Below are 21307 nucleotides of genomic sequence, written 5' to 3'. Positions count from 1 at the left end.
TTTTTTTGTGCGTTGTCTTTGTTTTTTTCCCATTTGTTTTTTGACTAACATTAGTTTAAAAGTAAATTATTTAATTATAGTAATGTTAAAAAAAACATCAATCACAGTTGTTTGGGCGGAAGTAGTTAGTTTTCAGCGTAAGTTTTTGTTTTCTTTCTTTCTTTCTGTCTTTCTTTCTTTTTTGTTCTTATTCGTTTCATAGATCCTTGCTGAAGGATGAAATGTGATAAATTCCTGTATAACAAAAATTCTCTATAATTCTTCCTTTCAATTTCTTTTCTTCATGGAATGTGCAAGAGTAAATATCAATATAGACTTCGTTGTTGTTGTATCATTAGGTTTTTATATATATATATATATATATTTCGCATTATCGTGGCTGGGCCTCTTCTCTCTAAGACTATATATTCTGTAGTTATGTGTGTTGTGTGTGTGTTCTTTTCGTATTTTATACTTGAGTATTTAAAAAAAAAATTAAAATGATCACTCGAAATCCCACATGCCTTTCCCTTTCCCTAAAGTGACTAGACTGGGTTCTGTTCTGCATTATGTTGAGGTTCCTATTTGTCTGTTTCGCGATATTGTTTTGTGATTTGTGACTCTGGTTGATGTAAAAATTGGTTGTAAGGATAATGGCCTTTGCACTCTCTCTCTTTCTCTGTCTGTCTCTCTACTAGCCAGCCGAAACACTGTGATCGAATTCTCTAGAGCGCACACCTATGCATTTTAGCAAACCCCAAAAAATCCAAATACAAATTCCAAAAATTTCCCAATTATTTTGAAACTAGAGAAAAGAGTGTGTTGTTTTTTTTAAGGTGACTTGGCCTCCAGTTCCGTCTCAGTTGTTGCTCTCAGTTTCCGTTGTTGTTTCCGTTTCCGTTTCTGGTTTCCGTTTTTTTAGGTCTGCGAGTTGTAGCTTTTGTGGTGCTGTTGCTTATTATTCATCAGCACGGCGGCGGGATCCATGACATAGTTATTGGCCTCGGCCAACTGCTGTACAGGCAATGGCGGAAGTTTATCCTGCGGATGCCTGTGATGGCTGCTAATGCTGGGATTTTTACGCGGCGGCGGCGGCGATGACGATCTTGTCGTCGGCGTCGTAGTCATCGTCGTTGTCGTCGTCGATGCTGTTGTTGTCGTCATAGTCGAACTATTGTTGGTAGCCTCTCCTAAGCCCGATCCAGGTGATCCGTTGCCTGTTGTTGTGACCTTCACCTTGGTCTGCTTGAGCAGGGATGGATCATTGCATAGCGCCGATATTAAGGGTAAATCTAAATGTTTACTCTTCTCGCGAAGTAAGGCAATGTCCAGAGCTTGTGCCTCCGACTGGGCTGCCATGGAGGCCTGCAATTGGGCCAATATGCTATTGCAATTTCGTCCACTGCCATTGCCACCACCGCCACTTGAACCGCCACCATTGAGGCCCAGAACAAAATTATTTGTCCTAGGTCGTTCGCCAGCCCATTGGGCACCACTTGAGGTCTTGGTGATGGGACTATTGGCATGGTGTGGATTAAGAGTGGGTGGTTTTCTTGGCATCAGCATGCTCGAGCTGCTCAAGGGCTTTAGGGGAACTGCAATTAGAATGGGGATTAAGATTTATTGGACAGAAAAGTGTATCATTTTGGACTTACTTGGCGGCGGCTTCTCACTTGGCATTGGCATAGGCGGCTTCTTGAGACGCCTATTGACATACGGTGGAGGCGGTGGCGGAGGTAAACGCTTTCCCTGCTTATTAATGGGCAACGAGTCGAGCGAATTCAGAATATTATCATCTGATCGTGATCGTGAGAAGTGTAATGAGGCAGAAGCGGCGTTTACTCCGATAGCCGAATGTGTATGAGGATGCATCTGACTGGTCGGGTGGGTGGGTGCCGGCGGCGGTGGTGGCTCATACGAAGAGCACAGCGAGGCCATGCTGGGCGAATAGAGTGGGGAATATGTTGCCGTTCCCGGCAATTGTACATAAGTGTCCGATAGATTTTGGGTTGAGGCATAACGTGAATGGGTGGACAGGGCCAGGGGCAGATACGGGGTACTCCGATAAATGGCCGGCGACATTTGCATGGCCAGATAGGGATGACGTGTGGGTGGCGGTGGGGCAGCAGCCGCCATGGCCGCCAACAAGGAACCCTGTTTGGCATCTAGATATTCTTGTTGACTGACAGCTGGATCTTGAATGGGATAAATGACATAGTCTACATCGCTATACAGTTGCTGTTGATATAGTTCCAGTTGCTTGCGATACAATCCTGCCAGATGATGGTGTGGATGATGAGGATGTGAGTGTGCCGGCGGCGGGGGCGGTGGTGGTTGACGGGGCAAACTTGGAGGCGGCGGTGGTGGAGCTAGGAATTGACGCGGCTTGATCACGGGCAGCAAAACACACGCCTGCTGGTGCTGATGGGGCGTCTGGTGATGCGGATGGTGAGGATGATGATGATGCAGTGAAGCCGTGCTCTTGTGCAAGCCATAGGGTACAATGGGTATTCCAATTGCCGCCGATCCGGAATGACGATGATGCAGCGATGCCTGCGATCCGCCAGCATAGTTGGAATTGGAATGCAGCGATTGCTGGGAAAGTGGAGTAAACTGGTGATGCGAGCATATGGAACCACTGCAAGATGCTGCCGAGGAAGAGCAATGACTGGGCGGATTAGGGGCGGCATAACTGGGCTTTGCTCCATCTGGCAATAGGCTGGTGTGGGCCTTCAATATACTAATCTGTGGACGTGTCGTTATGAAACGCGCTGTGATCTCTTCGGTCGATTTCAGTGAACTCATCGAGCCTGCCGCTCCAATGGGAGCCGTCGAATTGGACGTGACTGATATCAGGGAAGTGGGTCTGGGCTTCATGGAATTGGCATAGGGCGGTGGATCTCGCCGACGTCGCAGCGCAGGCAAAGCGGCTGGCGATGAGACTTTAGGTTCAGGATTCGGTATCACTTGAACCTCCTGCTGTTTGTGTGGCGGCGGCGGTGGTGGTGGGTGTGGCGCTGGAATCGGTGGACCACACAAACCTGTCTTCTCATGTCTGGCACTGTACGGCGGCGGCGGAGCCGGTGGCATTCCTTTTGCCACCTCCTGATCATCGGATTGATCTTGTTGCGGCATTGTGACATAATCGCAATCGGAATGCAGGGAACTGGACACTGTTTGCCTCGAGGGATATGTTCCACGTCCTACTATCAAATTGGTTAGCTCCTCGGCGGAGAGTAAGGAATGCTTATTATCCGTGGGATCACTGCCATCGCCGCGAAAGGAACTGCTCGTGCTGATATTGGAATCCGAACGTAATCGGAACTCACTGCTACTCATCACACCTCCACCTCCTCCAGGATGCGACCTTTGTCTCTGGTCTTGCAAGGATCTTTTACCTACAACGGCTACATTCACCGTAGCGGCTGGGGCATAATGCGATGAAGATCCACGCTCGGATTCGGCCAATTCTGATGATTGGCCGGTCAATTCGCTGCTATGCATGGTATACACACCCGAAGTTTCGGTAAGGGCAGCTCCATGGGCCAACGTGTATACACCTGACACACCCGAAACACTTGCCGCATCTTCTTCCTCGATATGGGTCTCACTTAGGGCTGAATTTTGTGCGGTGTGACTGAAACCCAGCTCCAAGCTGGATGAGGTTGAGTGAATGGCGGTGACCGCAACTGCAGAGTTTGTCGAGGAGGTGGATGAACTATTGTGGTTAGTAATGGCTTGGGAGGGAGGCGGCGGTGAGGTAACCACTACTGTACTACAGGTAGAAGAACACTGGGAGCCAATATTGTGCTGGGAACTAGGTGAATCTGTTGCTGTACCTGCTGCTGATGCTGCTGCTAAAGTCGGAGATGGCGTCGTCGTCGTTGTCGTCGTTGTGGCGGCTATTGTTGATGCCTCAGTTGTGGACGAATCGTTGGTTCTCTGTTGCTCTTCAATTGACATTTGACCCACCGATGAGGTTTGCCGGCTCACACTACTTGGACGATCGCGATCCAGCAGATGTGCCAATGCCAAACTCTCCGTAGATGGCGCTGCCAATGGAGCTGGCGGTGTATTAATCATTATTTCCAACTCATCTTCGGAATGAACGCGATCACTGACTATCCCAGAAGTAGTATTCGAACTAGTGCTGGATATGACCGATATCCTCTGTTCGTTTTTACTCTTATACGGCATGAGAAGACTACGGGAACAGGCATAACTGGCATGCAGGCGTTGCGATTCCGCCTCCTCTTCCTCCTTGCGTTTGCTAACCTCCTTGAGACGCGCCGCCAGCTTCATGCTCCACTGATGGGTGTCCTTGCAGAGAGTTAATAACAATTTATTCTTCTCATCGGATGTCGAATAGAGAATGATGCGACTTTCACCCGAACGTATTTCAAACTTCTTACGTTCGAACGATAACTTGGTGATATTTGGCCATAGGAAAGTCGCGGCGCATGATGTTGCGGCACTTGAGGAAGAGGTTGAGGCATCCGTCTGTCTGTCTGACAGTCCACCGCCCAGTATCTTGACACCCTTGGCATAGACAACAAACCATGAACTGCCCGCTCCTTGTTCACTTTTCGCCAAACGCATCCGAAATGTGTGGGCATTGATGGTCTCATGAAGGCTACAGGCCTGCTGTATATAAAGAAGTTCCGCTTTAGCTGAGGCCAAACCCTGATGTTCTCGATGGCAGGCCCTTAAAGCACTTCTCGCCCATGCTGTATGGAGTGGCAAGGGCAAGTAGTCCTCAATGCGGAAGTAATCTGCATTGGATGTAGCTGAATTCCTTTCCTTATCTCTCTTATTGTTGGTGGTGGTGGTGACAGAGCTTGAGTTCCCATTAGCAGAGGTAGAGGCCACATAGGTGGACAATCTAAGCATTCGTTCGTTGGCACTGCTTAAACGTTTGCTAATTTTTGGCAAGGTTGTTGTTGTTGTGTTTGCCAAATGTTCTGCCTCTGTTAGGCCACCTCTACCACCTCCTGCCACATCCTCCATGGCTGGAGCATCACCCAAATCCGCCTGCAAAGCCAGACCAGCCAGAAAGACCAAAGCCTGATCTGACTGATCTGCCCGGGGTAGCTCACGTTGCAGTACATTATGCCTCAGTTGTAGATAATAATTGTGTCGGGATGTCTCATCTTTCAGCATTAAGGGACTCTCGATATAGAACTGCACACGAAAGTGTAGTTCCAGGAGTGGTCGTCCATTGGCATCCAGACCCTAACAAAAAAAAAAAACAAAGAGTCGAGAGTTAGTTAACTATCGAATCATCGATTGAGCTTCATTACTTACGTGTGTGTGCGATGAACGCCAACTTTTTGGACCATATTTGGAGAGCTTGCTCTCGGGATCTGCGAACATGTACTCGCCATCTGCAAAGAATTTAAATGAATGGAAAATTTTATGATACATTCGACTAAAAACTTAAGTATCAATAAAATTATTTGTTTCATAGAGCTAAAAGTGTAGTTGTTCGTATGTACGTCTATTATAAATATATTCATAATTCCTTTTTTAATGGGATATCTCTATGTGTCTCTCTGATTTATGTATATTATAACAAAACTATATTCAAAAAAAGTATTGCTAGATCCACACACAGTTTGAGTTGAATTTGAAAATAATACAAGATGGCAAAGTCCAGCCTTGACTGATCTGGTACTGATTCGAGAACTAAAACTTTCTAAAAATTCAAATCTTCTGATCTTTATAAACTATCTATCTAATCAGCAAACAGATTTTTCTTTCTGTTTATTTTCTTTAAAATTGTCATTTTTTTAATGAACATTTTAATAAGTCTGCCAAAACTAAATATCATTAAATGAGCCTTGAAAGTAAAGACAATTTTAAAGGGTTCCAAACAGAAGGTTTCTCTTTTTTAAGACCATTTCCAAGATATTCGAAAAACTAGCGAAAAGTTAGTTTTTTAGCACTTGCCCTAGAAATTCGTGACTAACTAACTAGTTTTAATAATAATTATAACTTTATTTGTCTATATTTGTCTATATTTGGAATAATTTTTAACGTTTTTTCATCTCTTTATATATGTACATAACTAGTAAATCCGTCGAATAGTCGACCAATCGGCCCTCCTGGAAAATTTTCGAAATTTCTAAGGCCAAAATCTACATTTTTTGATCGGACACTTGTTGAAAATGCATTCATAGATCTGTCCATAATATATGCTTTTTTATATCAAGCGTTTAAAAAATTATATTACATATTTTTCATAAGTATCAGAAATATTATTGGATATAAACACCGAAAAAATAAAAAGAACTGTAGAAATTTTAGCTAATGCATTTGATTTCTTTAGGCATAAAGAAGGACCTGATTGAGGAACTATAATATTCTTGTTAAGAAATTCTTTACAAATCCCATATGTCTATAGCCCAAGGTCGCAAACTAATCAAAATTTTAAATGAACTTTTCGGCTATATTCCAGCCTCGTACTTGGACTTGGGTTTGGGCTTGGATTTCTTTCTGTCAGTTTGTCAGGCAATAAACAAGCCAAAACAGCAAACAAGAAAAAAAAAACAAAAAAAACAAAATGAACATCATAATGAACGAGATGATGATTGTGGTGATCGTGATGATAATGATGACGACACGTCAGACTGTCGACTGTCGACTGTCAGACGAGAGAAGAGGCGAATTGAAGTCGAGGGCCCCCAAGGGCAACAAACAACAACAAAATCAACACACACTTTATCGAACGAGAAATTGGAATTCCTGCATATGAAATGAAGATGATCATGATCATGATGATGATGATGATGATGGAGAAGAAGAGCAGAAGCAGTGGAAGATAAAAAATAATAATAATTATGAGAAGCAGCAGCAACAATATCATAATAATAAGTGCCTATCAATGACGACTGAGGAGACTGGAAACTGTGGAGACTGGGAAAAGAGTAGGAAGGGGAAGGAGAAGGAGAAGGTGAACCAGCAGGAGGAGGAGGAGGAGTAGCAACAGGTAGGCAGCTAAAAACTTTGCATACAAATTTCTTGAGTTCATATGGACCGAAAACATCTTTTCGTTGTGCCTCTCTCTGTGTCTCCCTCTCTCTCTCTCTTTTAGAAGAGCTGCAGCAGGTGTGAGTTGTTCCTACCAATGAAATCCTCACGCAACCTCTCTATATATCTATCTCTTTGACTCTTTCTGTCTGCTGGCTGCTGTTGGCTTCCTCCCAGTTTTTGCCTGGGCCCAGCGGCACATACCTAATAATTAACATATTTTCCATCGCATTCCTCAGCGCTTACAATTAACACGCACGCACAAGGAACGGGAAGGAGGTGGAGTGGCCAAGGGTTACGAAGAAGGCGGACGGACGAACGGACGGGCGGGGGGCACAAATAAATCTTCAATTTGAAACACATGCAACACACAAATTACAGCCTCAAACGAAGCAGATGAAGAACACAACACAAAACAACACACACAACGGAGAAGAAGTGGAAGGCTCGCCAAGGCTCATCAAGCCAAGGAATTTACAGTGTCTGAAGAGTTGGTCCGAGTTTTCAAGTCCAGGGCCTTTTGCCTGACTGCCTAACCGCCTGCCTGGTCAGACAAGACAGCTGCGCCAATGCCATGGCATTCTTCAGATTCAGATTTATTTTCCAAAAGGTTTGAGTTGGCACGCCATACGCCATAATAACCCAAAAAAAAAACAACAACAAAAAAAAAAGAAGGAAGAAAGAAAGAACAAAAAAAATGTAAGAATGCTGCTGTGTGAGCCAGAGTTAATCAATACGAAGACTCAAATACCCTAGAACTGGAAGTAATCTGAGGGAACTCAAACTCTTGAAAATCATAAAGCAAAAATAGAAATTTTGAAAGGGATTATGTCCTTATTTATACTGATAAAAGATGGTAAATGAAGACAATATCATTTCACCTTCGGAAATTGCCTTGAAAAATCGATCAACCCATATGGTTATAGGGTAACAACTTGAAAGACAAATGCATGTGTATGTGTTGAGTATCAAAAACTGGCCGGAGAGAAGGAAAGAAGAAGTAGAAAAAAAAGAAGGAAGAAAAAGGAGAACAAAAAAAAAAACATAAACCAAAAGAATTTTAATTTCCGATGTTATCAGATGCACGCAGCAGCAGCAGCAGCAGAAACTTTAGAAAACCCAAGAGGAAGGGGTAGAGGAGGCAGGCCAGGGCAGAGGCAAATTCAGCCTCGGTCGAGGCCGAACAAGCCAAAGCCATATAATAATGATTATGAGCCATTAACATTAAATGGAAAAGAAAATGCTGGTCTACAGATTATAACTACAATCTACAACAAGCAGCTGGAAAAATTGAAGAGGTTGGATGGGCAAGAGATGTAGGAGTGAGGGAGATGCAACAACAAAAGGTTGATTCTGTCAATGGAATGCGGCACTGGAATCTCAGAAATGCAAGACAGCTAAAAATAACACCCAACAGAAAAGAAACAAAAAAAAAACACACACACACACACACACGCACATACAACTGGAGGTGGAGTAAGTGCAGCATGGGACAGTTGGAGGTGGAGAAGTGACCAAGCCCATCTCCTACCGTCTCAGCACAGACATCAGACTGGCAGACGGGCAGACGAGAGCTGACAATGTTGCCAAATTGGTCTTTTGAAAACTGACCACCTCCTCGTCCTCGTCCTCTTGCTCCTTCTTCAGCCTCCTCCTTGCTTAAACTGTAATTTGCATAAAAATGAAATTTATTGATCATAAAAATTGAGACAAACAAGGACACAAAAGAGAAAACGGCAAAACGAAAATTGTGCCGCAAAAAAAAAAGACGAACCCAACAACAAGGACCAAACTCAAACAAAAGACTTAAGCAACAAACTATTTTAACTATTTTTTCTTTCTTTTTTTTTCTTTTTACATTAAAAACCAACAACAACGAAAATTCTCCCTCACTCAAAACGTTCTGCATTCTTTTCTCGATTTCCGTTTGGCGTGAAATGCACAAAACAATGCGGCTAAAAGAAGAATGACAGCATAGAGTTCTATGTAGTCATGGGTATAGACCAAAAAAGGGGAAAAAAGATTTTAAAGTCTATAGAAAATAACCTTCAATTTAAAAGTTTCCAAAAATTGATTGTAAAATGTAACATTAAGTCCATTTTGTCTCTTTAATTTCATTATAATTCCCAACTAGTTTGAGCATTGAAGTTCTGTTAGTTCCACAAAGATTAGTAAAGCATCTTTTGATGAGAAAACTTGATAAGTTTTGAAATAGAACCAAACAAAGGTTTATGAACGAAAAATATTTGACAAATTTATATTATTGAATTGAATTGAATATAAATTTCTTCTAGTTTATATACTTAGTGTGAAAGTACTTAGAAGAAGAATAATTCTTCGCTTGAACTTTTAAAAAATTATTGAAATTCCTTAAAGGTCATAGTGCCCTTTCTGCCTACGCCTATGTTAAGAGGTATAAGGTACCAGCTCAACCGTATGCCGGTCATGGACACCAACACACATACGCACACACACACACACACACACAAATACAGAAATATTCTGACTGACATTGGCAAAAATCCTTGCGAAGCAAACAACACAAAATGCAAACTGCCAATTGCCATAGCATTGGCCTTCGGGAGAAAGAATCAGAGACAGAGAGAGAGAGAGAGGGAGAGGGAGAGGGATAGGGAGATGGGTAGAAGGAAAAAAAACTTCTGCATACCAAATTCTTTACTGAAGATGTTGTGGCAACTTCCTCCTCCCTTTATACTCTTGCTGCCGCCTGCGTCTCTTTCTGTGCCCACGAAATTGTTGCTCCAAACCAGATTGGCTAAAATAATGTTCTTGCTGGCTTGTTGGTTCTTCTACACTCTAATGGCATAGCAAGTTCAACTAAATTTATCATATCAAGGACTTGAAAACTGTGGTAAATTTTCAAATTCATTAATTATGTAGAATTGATAGTTTTCTCGAAATATTTGACGTAGGGTTTACTTGGAATTTGTGTCCTGCCTGGGGTGTTGGTGGAAATAGAGTATTTCAACTTCGTTCAGATCAAACTATTCCTTTTTTTTTTTATTCTATCTCGCGTTGGCTGGTTCATCTGTCCCTGTCTCTCACATGGCCTTACCATCTCTATCTTATTGCCTGTGTGTACGTGTTTGTGTTTATGGAGGACGCTGCAAGACCACGACGACGACCACGAAACGACAAGGCGACGTCTCAGTCTCTGTCTCTGTTGCTGTTGTTGTTGTTGTTGTCTGCTCTTAACCTGGCCCAGGCCAAGATCCTCCAACATCAACATCGTTCGATTCGTTTGTGTTAATGCAACGCGCGACGGCTACCTGAATTACTGAACACGCGTCTTGTGTCTGTTCTCCTCCCTTCCCCCTCCCCAACTCCATCCCCATCCCCGCCCCAAATCTCTCCACACCGAAAAACCATTCCCTCTCCCATCATCATCATTATGCTGTTCCTGGTTTGCCTGAAATTGTTTGTTCGCTTTGCCTGTTTTCTTTTTTTATTTTATTTTTTTTTTTTTTGTTGTGCCATTTCTTGTCGGTTGCAAGCATGTGAATGTGTTTGTGTGTGTGTGTGTATGTTTGGTATTTTTATGTGTTTTGGCAGAGTTCTTGGTCAGAAGGAGAATAGAGGATGGAGGCTGATGATGATGATGAGCAGCTTTTAAAAAGACTGGTTTATGTTTATTAGTTGTATTTTTCATGCCTTATCGCTGGCATTTTTTTCTCCTTTTTTTCAGTTTTTTCAGTTTTTTCGTACGTAACTCACCTATGAGCACAGCCAGACCGAACAGTTCGGTATCCAGCATGCCCTGTGTGGCAAAATGCAGACATGTCTGCGTATAAACCTCTCGGACTCGACTCTTTGCATCGACTAGGAAGTACAGAGTTTTCGGCTGCTGTTGCTGATGGCTTAAGAGCCTATAAAACAAAACAAAAAAACGACCAAAAAGAAATTGTTTAAAAAACACATTAAACAAATAGATGATCTATAGCAATTCATTCTCACCTTAGGGCCAGGAAACGGGAGCCGGGTGACAGTTGCTCGGCTGTGGACGCGCATACTTCCAGGGGCGCGCTGACGGTACAAAATGCTCGCATGCTGCATCATTTTCCATGGACAACACGAGCGTTCGAAATGCCGTTGCTATAATAAAGACAAGAAGAGAATAGGAAATTGTAAAAAACTTCCAAAATATACTCTAAATTAGGATTACTATGCCTGAATATTATTTTCTACAGTTCTGTTCCATAATTGTCATTTAACATTAAAATCAAATAGGGTTTTGGGTAATTATATATATTTTCAGTACACAATTTTTAGTTATTTTTTGATCAATAATCGATCAACTACTTAAGTTTGACTTAAAAATTAAGTTTTTAGCTTTGTCGACTTTCATTTGAAGCAAACACATGAGATTTCTTTAACTCTTCTAATCCTTAGGGCACTTTTTGATCGATTTTTAACTTTTGGCGAGATCAGAACAAAACGTTTTTCACTAGAACTTCTTTAATATTTTTGAAATTTGGTTAAATACTAGATAAAACATAAATATATATTTAATATCTGATCATAAACCGTTGTTTTAAATATTAAGAGAGTAAAACATATTTTACCAATTCAAATTTGATTGGTTGTAGCTTCAGTTTTAGAAATGTTGATGTTCAACCAGATGAACAAATAAACGGATCACAGACTTACGGATCTAAATTGGTTAGTTCATAGAGGAAATCGGTCTTCTATATCCACATTTTGGCAGTGATATTGTTATGGGAAGAGGAAATTTCCCTGGTTTTCTTCTCTTTTGATCCGCCACTGCTGCTAGAAGTATTGGACTTTTAGCTCTAATCAAGAATATAAAAACAAATTCCGACCTCTTTAATATGCCCTTTAGCCCTATAAAACTATTTCCTGCATTGATTAGATAATCAAAAAATCAACTTAAAATCGTAGAAAACAAATTGCTATTAATTTGAATTGGAATTTGCTGTTAATGAGAAACCAAAAATGTGGCCAAAGAACAACTAGATCACATTAGCTTTCGGTTTTTGTAATCTCAAAGCTAAAATTTTTGTTTTTGTTGGTTTATCGTTTTTATTTTTGATGCCGCTAGATCCGCCCCGGACAATTTCACCAATCAATAACGAAAGACTTAGGCGACAAACTTGATTAGGAGTGCGTGCGTGGCTATATTTCTATCTCCCTTGCACATAAGCATAAAATTTATTAAAATTCAGTTAAAGAAAGTTCCCCCCCACCCCCTTACCCATTCCAAATAATAAAATAAAGAGAAGAAAAAAAAAAAACAAACTCAAAACTCGCCTCGTCGTGATGAAAGAAAAGCATTTTATGCATAAATTAAAATCAAATCGAAACGAATCTCAAACTCCAAACTCTTCGTTGTCTACGCATAAATTTCAATATTGGCGCATTTTCTATAACGTGTGCGTGTGTGTGTGTGTGTCTAATAAATTTCAACGTTCCATAAATTTATTCAGAGAGTCGTCGGCAGAATAAATACAAATGTACGTTCCAGCCCCAAAAACAAAAACAAAAAAAAAACGCCGTTTCCAAAAGTTGATCATCAATCAAAGCTCTCGCACACATTTGACATAAATTAGAAACCACACACACAAAAAAAACACCAAGAATATATAAAGAGACAATTATATATAAGCCGATCAGAAGAATGGTTTAAGCCAGAGTGATTCAAAGCCCTAAACAGATTAAACAACTTCAACAATTTCAACTATGCACCCTCAAATAAGGCTAGAGATATCGACTTTTATATGGTCGATCCTTTTGTCACTTTCATTAGCTAAATACTTTCTGAATCATTCTGAAACGTTGAACGATTCGACCTCCTCCTCCCTCCCCCCCACCACTCCTATTCTAATCAAGCTTTATCTCATGATTATGCATGAAATTCCACATTTTTATAAATTAATTAATTTCTTTTCAAAAATGTTCAAGCGCAAAAGGAAAAAAAGGGGGAAAAGATCATGCTTAAGCATTTAATCACTTTTTTTTTTTGCCGTATTATATAATCGACGTTATGATCCAAAAAAAAAACACACTTGTAAGTCAGTTAGTGGGCGATCTGGTTTACTTGAAATGAGTCAGAAATTAATATACAAAACAGACACACGACAGACTGACATATTTTTGTTCTATGCATATGAATTTACCGGCTAGCAACTGTTTCTTATACCCTACATAGACACTCTTTAAAAGAGGGGTAAACATTTTTTTATCAACCTCAAGTTGTTTCCCAAGAGAAGTTAACAGAAATATTCAAACTAAAAGTAAACTGAAAGATTATTATATTCAAATCCATCTTAAGTTATTAATTGAGCGACAAATGTCTTTATATAAGACAAGCTAAAAATAATATGGCAGGGTATTGAAGCGATTCTTATTTCCATTTTTTTTTGTTTTGCAGTTTTTAATTTGAAATGCAAACAAATTAAAAGCATTTAACAATTTCCAATCATAGCAAATTATTCGCATTCCAATGGCAAATGAACGAACAAAACGAACGAATGAATGTTGTAAAGAAAAAGAAAATTGCTAATTATGAAAGTCAACAACAATAACAACAAGAGAAGTAGAAGATAAAGAAGCAGCAGGAGCAGAGACAGAGAGAGAGAGAGAGAGAAGTAGGCGAAACGGTGGGAGGAATTGGCCCGGGAATTGTGCAATTAAAAAATGCGGCTAACAGACACGCTAATCAGCAATTAGCAGCAATGGCAATAAATACTTTTGCTTATGCCACTCCAACTGGAGTGTTGGATTACCAGCAAAGTGCGAGAAATGAAAAGAAATGCAAAAAATATATTTTTTAATTTATTTTCCTGCATTTAAGAAGTTCATCCACCTTAGCAACAAAACCATCCAACTAACCTTGAACTAAATTCATCAGAGTTATACCTAATTAACTACTTTTGTAATGCAAGTAATGCTAATGGAATTCCATTTACTGGCAAGAATTGTTTATTAATCATGTTGTCATTTGGCATTTAAAACGGAAAAGAATGATAATTCTTGTTTGGCACTGAATATTTATAATGAAAATGCAAGTCTTAAAATTTGGGAAAATATTAAACGTACAATGTTATAATAAATAAACTGTTGTTACATTAACATTAAAAACTAAACAAAACCACTACAAAACCTCTACAAAATCATACAAAAATTTAGAAATATCAAAAAATACCCAAAAGATCTAATATTTTTCATAATAGTATACTAAAGAATACTAAAAATACAAAAATAAAAAATGTAGGAATAAAAATCGTAACAGTTTATCAAAAGAAGAAAAAAAAAATTTGCAAAATTTTTAAAGAATAATGTTAAAATGTATTAAGCTTAATTTTCATACAATAAAATAAGAGAAAATTAACAAAAAATATTCAAAAATATACAACCATTTTTAAAATATTGATAATAAGAGTATTGAAAAATTAATTGTGAGTTTCATAAAAAAAGGAACAAAATAATAAAGCAAAAATAGTGTATAGTTAATGAATGTAATAAAATAATTTTTAAAAAATTAATCTAATTCAAAACATTTTCAAATCATCCACGATTTTACTTTATTTTATGATTAAATAATGCTTCCCTTGTCATGTTTACCTTTCATAATATGTATTTGCTTGTTGTCCATTTAGGATAGATTGCAAATGAAGTTAAATATAAAACAAATCTAATTAGTATTAAGTTTTCTTTTCATTACAAAAAATCCAAGTCCAGCTTTACTTTTTCTAACGTTAAGGATCAAAACACTTTTACTTCCTAAAACAAAATTAAGGAATTTCTTGTGGCCAAAAGGGTGTGAGTAACTCCTAAACTATCTCCTTCTCCCTCTCCGTTTTTGCTCTGTCTCTGTCTAACACTCTGACGCAAGGCAATGCAAAAGCATGCATATATTTTTGTGCAGGCTAAGCGATTGCGACTTACAATTAGAGTTGCTCGAACGATATTGCGCATACGCCACGTTGTGCAGCGACAGCAAAAGAAAAAAAAATTATTACGACTGTCCCCACCGCCAACCCACCACCACCCCACCAGGCCAATCGAACCAAGTTCGCACAGTTCGCCGTTCTGTCAACTACATGCCATTGCACTGAGCTCATTCGGGGCGTGTATACATGTGTGTGTGTGTGTGTGTTTGTGTGTTTGTCAACCAACAACAATCGAATATTGCCGCACGGCATGGCAGATCATGCCAGAGGGGGGGAGGAGAGGGGCAACTGACGCTAAATGCTTTAACCGCGCTCAGTCGATTGAAATGCTTAACGAATCAGTAATGAAATAATTCCATATGGGTCTCCAATTGGAATGCGAATAATCTTGCATAGAATCAGTAGTATGACTACCTACTATATACATACATCCATCTAAATATATGTATTTCTATATGCGGACAAATAATCAGCGCAAAATTCTAAGTCATAGATAGAAAATAACTTATTTAAGTTCAATTACTTTGCTTTTCTCTTTTTTCGAGGATCTCAATCTCATCAAAATGTAACAGGTTAAACAACTTGTATATGCATAATTACAGTAATTATTTCAATAACTATACGAGAATATGCCAAACATTTGATAATTGAGGTCTCTTGTTTTGCAAACGTTATCAGAAAATGTTAATACCCCACCAAAGACACATCGATCGATCGGTCGATCGATCGTTGGGACCACTTAAACTTGGTCCAAACAACTTGCTGTGCCTCTCTGAAGTTGAACTGGATTCGAATTCTATTGAAAGTGTTTGTTGTTAGATCACATCCAGCTCAGAGAACTGTGTGTAATGATGAGTGGCAACCAGCACTCGATATCGACGACGATGAGCGGTAATTTTTCCTTATTTTTTTTGTATTTGCGCTTATTTTCAATTACGTTTAGAATGGCAGAAAAAAAAATAAAGGAAATACTGAATGAATGGATGAATGTTGGGGGGAAATTGTTGGAAAAACGTTTGTAAAAAAAAAACCATGTCATTTTCACACGCTTTTAATTCACAAGCTCTCTTAATTCATTCAGTTGTATGTATAATCAGGGCGTGGCATAGAGCATTGATTTATTTCGATTGATGTACATAGAAGATCAACGCAGAGCGAAAATATCTTTTAAAGTCGCAACTAGTAATAACTTTTTCTATATAGCCAATAAACCACCTGCATTAGGGTATATACATATAAATTGTTATGCCGATTATGAACTCAACCAACCAACCAACAAAAAAAAATGACTTTAAATAACTTGGCGTTCTCTTGACAAACAGACACACACAAAATCAAAGTCGAGGAGAAAAGTTATTGCTGTGGTTGTTGTTGTTGTATTTCTTTCTGTGTCAGTTATGCCAAACAATTTAGTGTTGTGTTTAAATGCGCGAAATGTCCCCCAATTGAAGAAGAAGAAGAAGCGACACACACACACACAAACACACGTCTTCCAAACGCTTGGGTTGGCACACCTAACTAGGCAATGGCCTCCGCAATGAGAGCACCGAGCAAACAGAGCCGCAACAACAACCGCAACGTGTGCCGCATGCCGAAATGTGAAGGCGTGCGAAACTATGTGTGATACCCTTTAAGGCATCACATTATGATGGCAATGTTAGAAAATGAGATGTAAGTGTCACAAGTGATGTAAAAAGGCATTCGAGAGAAGAAAAAACAATCTAATCTGATTGCGAAGGATATTCAAAGCCAAAATCGGGAAATTAGATGGGTATCTAGTCTAACACATGTTTTCCGTCGATAATTGTTTTCGATCACCGAAATATTAGAGTTCTATTGGACAAATTTAAGATTTAGTCTTACAAAAGTTAAGGCACAACAAAGTTTTTGACAAAAGTATATCTTTATAATGATTCGGGAGGTAACCCTGGATTTTTTGAACTATCCCTTGCACTTTAAGTTCCGTCGTTGCTATGATCAAAGAGAGTTTTTACCAAGGTTGACCCTATGAAATTTAAGCTAAGAAATAGGATTACCTTAAGCACGCTTAATAGAAAACTCTGAGTGGAATTATGGGTTTAAAGCCTTCAACTTCAACAGATATGGATCAGGATGATTGGTACAAATCTGTCCTACGAGATGGAGGCCCAGTCCATCCTAGAGTTAAATGAGATAATAGGAATTATAGAATTAGGAATAGAAATTATAGGAATTCGTTAAACCGTAAAATTATGTGTAATACATACAAAACGGATTATTTTTGGCTTTATTTTGTAATTTTTTGGCTTTTTGCCCGTCAAAAAAAGCTTTTTTCTTTGATTAAAAGTTGGCAGAACTGGTCTGATCGGCCGAATTCCGACAACAAAACATCTAAAGTTAAAGTTTAGCCCATATAACTTGAAAACTCAGGAAGTACAGGAGTACGAGGGTATTAAACACTTCTTATACCCCTCAAAAGGGCGTTTGCCTAGTCGAGTTGGCTTTCCTCCATGTCTCTGTTATTTTTTTCTGTAGGCATACTTTAAAAGCTAAGGCCATTGAATGATTGCCTTTAAGGGGGGGATATGATTGAGACACGGCCCTCGACTTGGCTCAACAACTCAAGTGACGATGACGATGATTGTCATTCAAAAATTAAAAAACAAAAACATTGTTTAATTTGTTGTACATTTTAATTGCTTATAAAAATATGTATGCGCAGGAATTTTTGTTGTTTTGTTGTCGTTTATGTTAACGAAATTATCTGTCGGTTTCAATGCAAAACTCATTGCCGGAGGTCAAGTGTGAACGCCAATAAGTAGTATGAATGTAGATATAGAAACCGCAGATATATGTATATATTGTATGTAGATGGCAGATACAGTTACTCATATCGATCGAGTTGATTGCGGTGGCAAAATCATTTAACGTTTTTACCGTTGAAAAAAAAAACAAGAAAAATAACAAAACTACAAAACGTTTAACGTGTGTTTCTGCTTATTTATTTATCTTTTTGTAGCTGATTTACATTTCATATGAGATGCGGTAAGGTGGGGTGGGGTGGTTCGGTTGTGGGGGCAATATAATACTTAAAAAATAAACAGAGAATGGGAACCGACTGTTTTGTGGGTTGGTTGAAACCACAGATACTACACACACACATATATACATACGTACATACATCATTATCATTATTGTCGTCATCATTGCCATATACAATTTCCATTTAATTGATGTGCACTGCGGCGCTCAATTTCAGACGCCGCAATTGGCCATTTAACTAAACACCTGTCTACGTCTGATCTGATGGTTTAATTCAGCTGATTAAGCTTTAAATTCAGTAGACCTCAAAAAAAATAAACCGCTTGCATAATGATCGTTGTTGCTAAACGTTCTGTTTTTTTTTAACGACTTCAAATCGGAAATGTTAAGTACTGTAAAATTATTTGTTGTTCTCATTTAATCGTTCGACAAATTTAGTACTTAGAGACTAAGCCCAATAGGTTTTGATTTTTTAAAAGTAAGATACAATTTATGTAAAATAAATGTTTTGGGAAACGATCTTTTGAGAATTTTAGAGTGGAAAACTCAAATATATACATAAAACTTCCTTATTTTTATCCAATTTTATAAAAACTATATCATTCTATGGGTAGTTCAAGAAAAAAAGGACATGAGTATAAATTAGTGACAAACACAAATAAATTTTATACAAAATTCAGAATTTTTATTGGCACAAATCCGAGAATTTCAACAATTACTGCAAATAATTATTTCATTATGTTATTTAGGAGCCAAGAAAAATAAGAGCTAAAAGTTCAAAGATTGAAAAAGTCATAAATTCGTGTCCACCACTGTAGTTTATAGTAAACTTAACTCCCTAGGATCTATGTATCTACATAGACGGATCATCAGTATAGTTTCCCAAGACGCATGTTTTGAAAAAATGTATTGTTTTTTCTCGGCTTACATGGACAAATTTATCCAATAGTTATCAGTTTGGGCGATCGGAAATCTTATGTCTTAAAAACTAAAACACTTTCTCAAGATGAATTGTTTAATTAGGGTTTTTTTTTTATTTACATGAACAGATTTTTCAAATTAGTATGATTTTGCAAAACTGAAAACCCCATATATGTATATCTGATCCTTACTTATCCATTTAGGTTCAGTTTGTGCGAAGAAAAACCTTTTTACTAGAAAAAATTCTAAAGATGTTAGATTCTAATCAAAACTGGGATTAAGCCGGCTTGAGGTCGATAAATCTTAGTAATTGATACAAATGTTAGATTATGTTTTAAATTAATCGCAATTTGTTTTTCAAAATTTTAGTAAATAGCTATTATTATTAAGAAAAGCTTCGACAATTACCGGCTTTAAGTGGAAAAACCTATGTAGATAATGGCGAACCAATTGAAGTCCAGTTTTTCTTTTTGAGAAATCTTTAAATGAGTCTTTTGGGCTTTTGCATGGCCAGATTTATCAACAAAAAGATTAACAAACTATTGTGAAACATAGTTTTGGTGATAGTGATTCAGAAACTAAGCAATAAAAAAACCTATTGAAAATAGTTTCTTATCACTCTTGTCATACCACTAGACCTAAAATTGAACCTGTCTTTTTTGTCAGAAATTTCTCATGAAATATTTATAGAACTGATGCATTTGGGTATAATACTTTCGCCGATTTGCATTAGAGTTTTCAGTTTTCCATAGAAAAATGTATAAATTGAAAGAAGCTTTTGAGTGAATGGACTTAATTTCACAATTTGATCGATTGTTGGTGACAATTGGCAAATTGTTTTTTATATCTCCCTCTCTCTCTCTCTCTTTAGTAGGTGAGTGTGTTTGTATTGTTGATAAGAAAAACGGTTTCGTTTCGTTTCGTTTCGTATATAGAGTGTATTTTTATATGACATGGTCATTAAAATTCCTAAGAAATGATGCGATAATTCCCTTTCACCCCCTCGAATTCTCTCACAATTTACCTTTACCTTTATGCACTGCTGCTGAAGACAACAACAAATGATGTTGCTGTTGCTGCAGTTGTTGCAAATTTTGTTGCTGTTGTTAATGTTGCTGGTGTCGGCATTTCCATTAATGATCGCGTAATCCACAAGAATTAGTTGATAGTTTTCATACTATTTTCTATATCGATATAACAGTAAACAATTATTTTGTTTTATTTTTGTTGCTGCTGCTGGTGTTGCTGAGTTGTTGTTGTTGTTGTTATTGTTGCCTGACCTCTTCAAAGCGCGTTGTGACGGCGATCAGGCCCGCATTCCGAACAACGTTGTTGTTGTTGTTGTGGTTGTTTTCGGTGAGTGGGCGCAAAAAGAAAGAGCGCGTTTTAATCAAAAAATTCACACACACAGACACAAACACTGGCACTAAGAAACACAGATACAAATTCAAGCGCGCGCGAGAGAGAGAGAGAGAGAGCGCAGTTAGCAGGAGAGAGAGACAGAGAGTGATGTTGTTGTTGCACAAAAGAATGCCGTTTGCTTAGGTTGTCGACGTCGACGTCGTCGTCGCAACTTTCTGTTGTAGTTGTTGCTTTTGGGGCTCGCTCTTTTTTCCTCGTTTTTGTTGTTGCTGTTGTTGGTTTTTTTTTTTGGTTTTTGCTTTAACTTTTTCTTTAAGGTTTTCTCGATGTCTGCCAGAAAAACAACTATTTATTGAAGTATATATGAAAATACATATATATATGGGGGGATTTTATGTATATTTGTAGCTCTTGTAATCCAATGCCAACAAACACATACACACACACACTCGATTCGAATCCGCGCAAAGACAATCTCCCCAAAAAAACCAAAAAAAAAATAAAAGAGTTACACGACAAAACGAACGAGCACAAACTCACACACACATACAAAAAATGGGGCTCCGTTTGAATATCAGATACATGCGTGTGTGTGTGTGTATCTGTATCTGTATCTTCAACCGCGCGGCACACACAAACACTCTGCTTCTTCTCTCTTTTACACTGTTATGCTTTTTTCTATGTGTATTTCTTTATTTTTCGGGCTTGAAAATGAACCGTTTCGATCAGCTGCAGAAAACAAACAAAATCTAACGTGTTCGACTTTGTTCGAACGAGAGTCGCGCTTACAAATTTCCCGCACACAAACGAAAATCCGCAACACACCTGCTCGCATCAAAAAACATAACAGTACAAACAAAAAAATTGTCGTCGAACCAAATTCGAACCACCCGAAGCACATCGAACCACCCGAAACTACCCGAAACCAAACCGAACTCCTTGCAACCACGTCGAACTCGAGCCATTTACGTCGAACATCGAACAATTGATCTGAACTGCAACCGATGCTCGAGTTTGATTTCGAACTGTTTCGTTCAATGTTCGTTAAGCTAAGAGCTGGTAAA

The 21307-nt window shown here is 38.6% G+C and overlaps 1 protein-coding gene across 2 annotated transcripts; it reads right to left on the bottom strand.

Moving 5' to 3' along the window:
• Positions 1-19: 19 nt before the first annotated feature.
• Positions 20-20520, bottom strand: LOC6642384 (protein expanded). 2 transcript variants are annotated; one of them, XM_047010893.1, is made up of 6 exons: positions 19906-20520; positions 10984-11121; positions 10744-10895; positions 5284-5363; positions 1635-5211; positions 20-1574 (listed from the first exon to the last, which is right to left on the bottom strand). In XM_047010893.1, the coding sequence occupies exons 2-6, from the start codon at positions 11073-11075 to the stop codon at positions 898-900; spliced, it is 4578 nt and encodes a 1525-aa protein (XP_046866849.1). In that variant the 5' UTR covers positions 11076-11121; positions 19906-20520; the 3' UTR covers positions 20-897. The 2 variants fall into 2 exon arrangements, with proteins under 2 accessions (XP_046866849.1, XP_023031343.1); XM_023175575.2 differs by having other exon boundaries at positions 19912-20520.
• Between the last annotated feature and the right edge of the window lie 787 nt (positions 20521-21307).

This window comes from Drosophila willistoni (genome assembly GCF_018902025.1).
Source record: "Drosophila willistoni isolate 14030-0811.24 chromosome 2R unlocalized genomic scaffold, UCI_dwil_1.1 Seg167, whole genome shotgun sequence".
Classification (NCBI taxonomy): Eukaryota; Metazoa; Arthropoda; class Insecta; order Diptera; family Drosophilidae; genus Drosophila; species Drosophila willistoni.
This window is presented reverse-complemented; position numbering and strand designations above follow the sequence as displayed.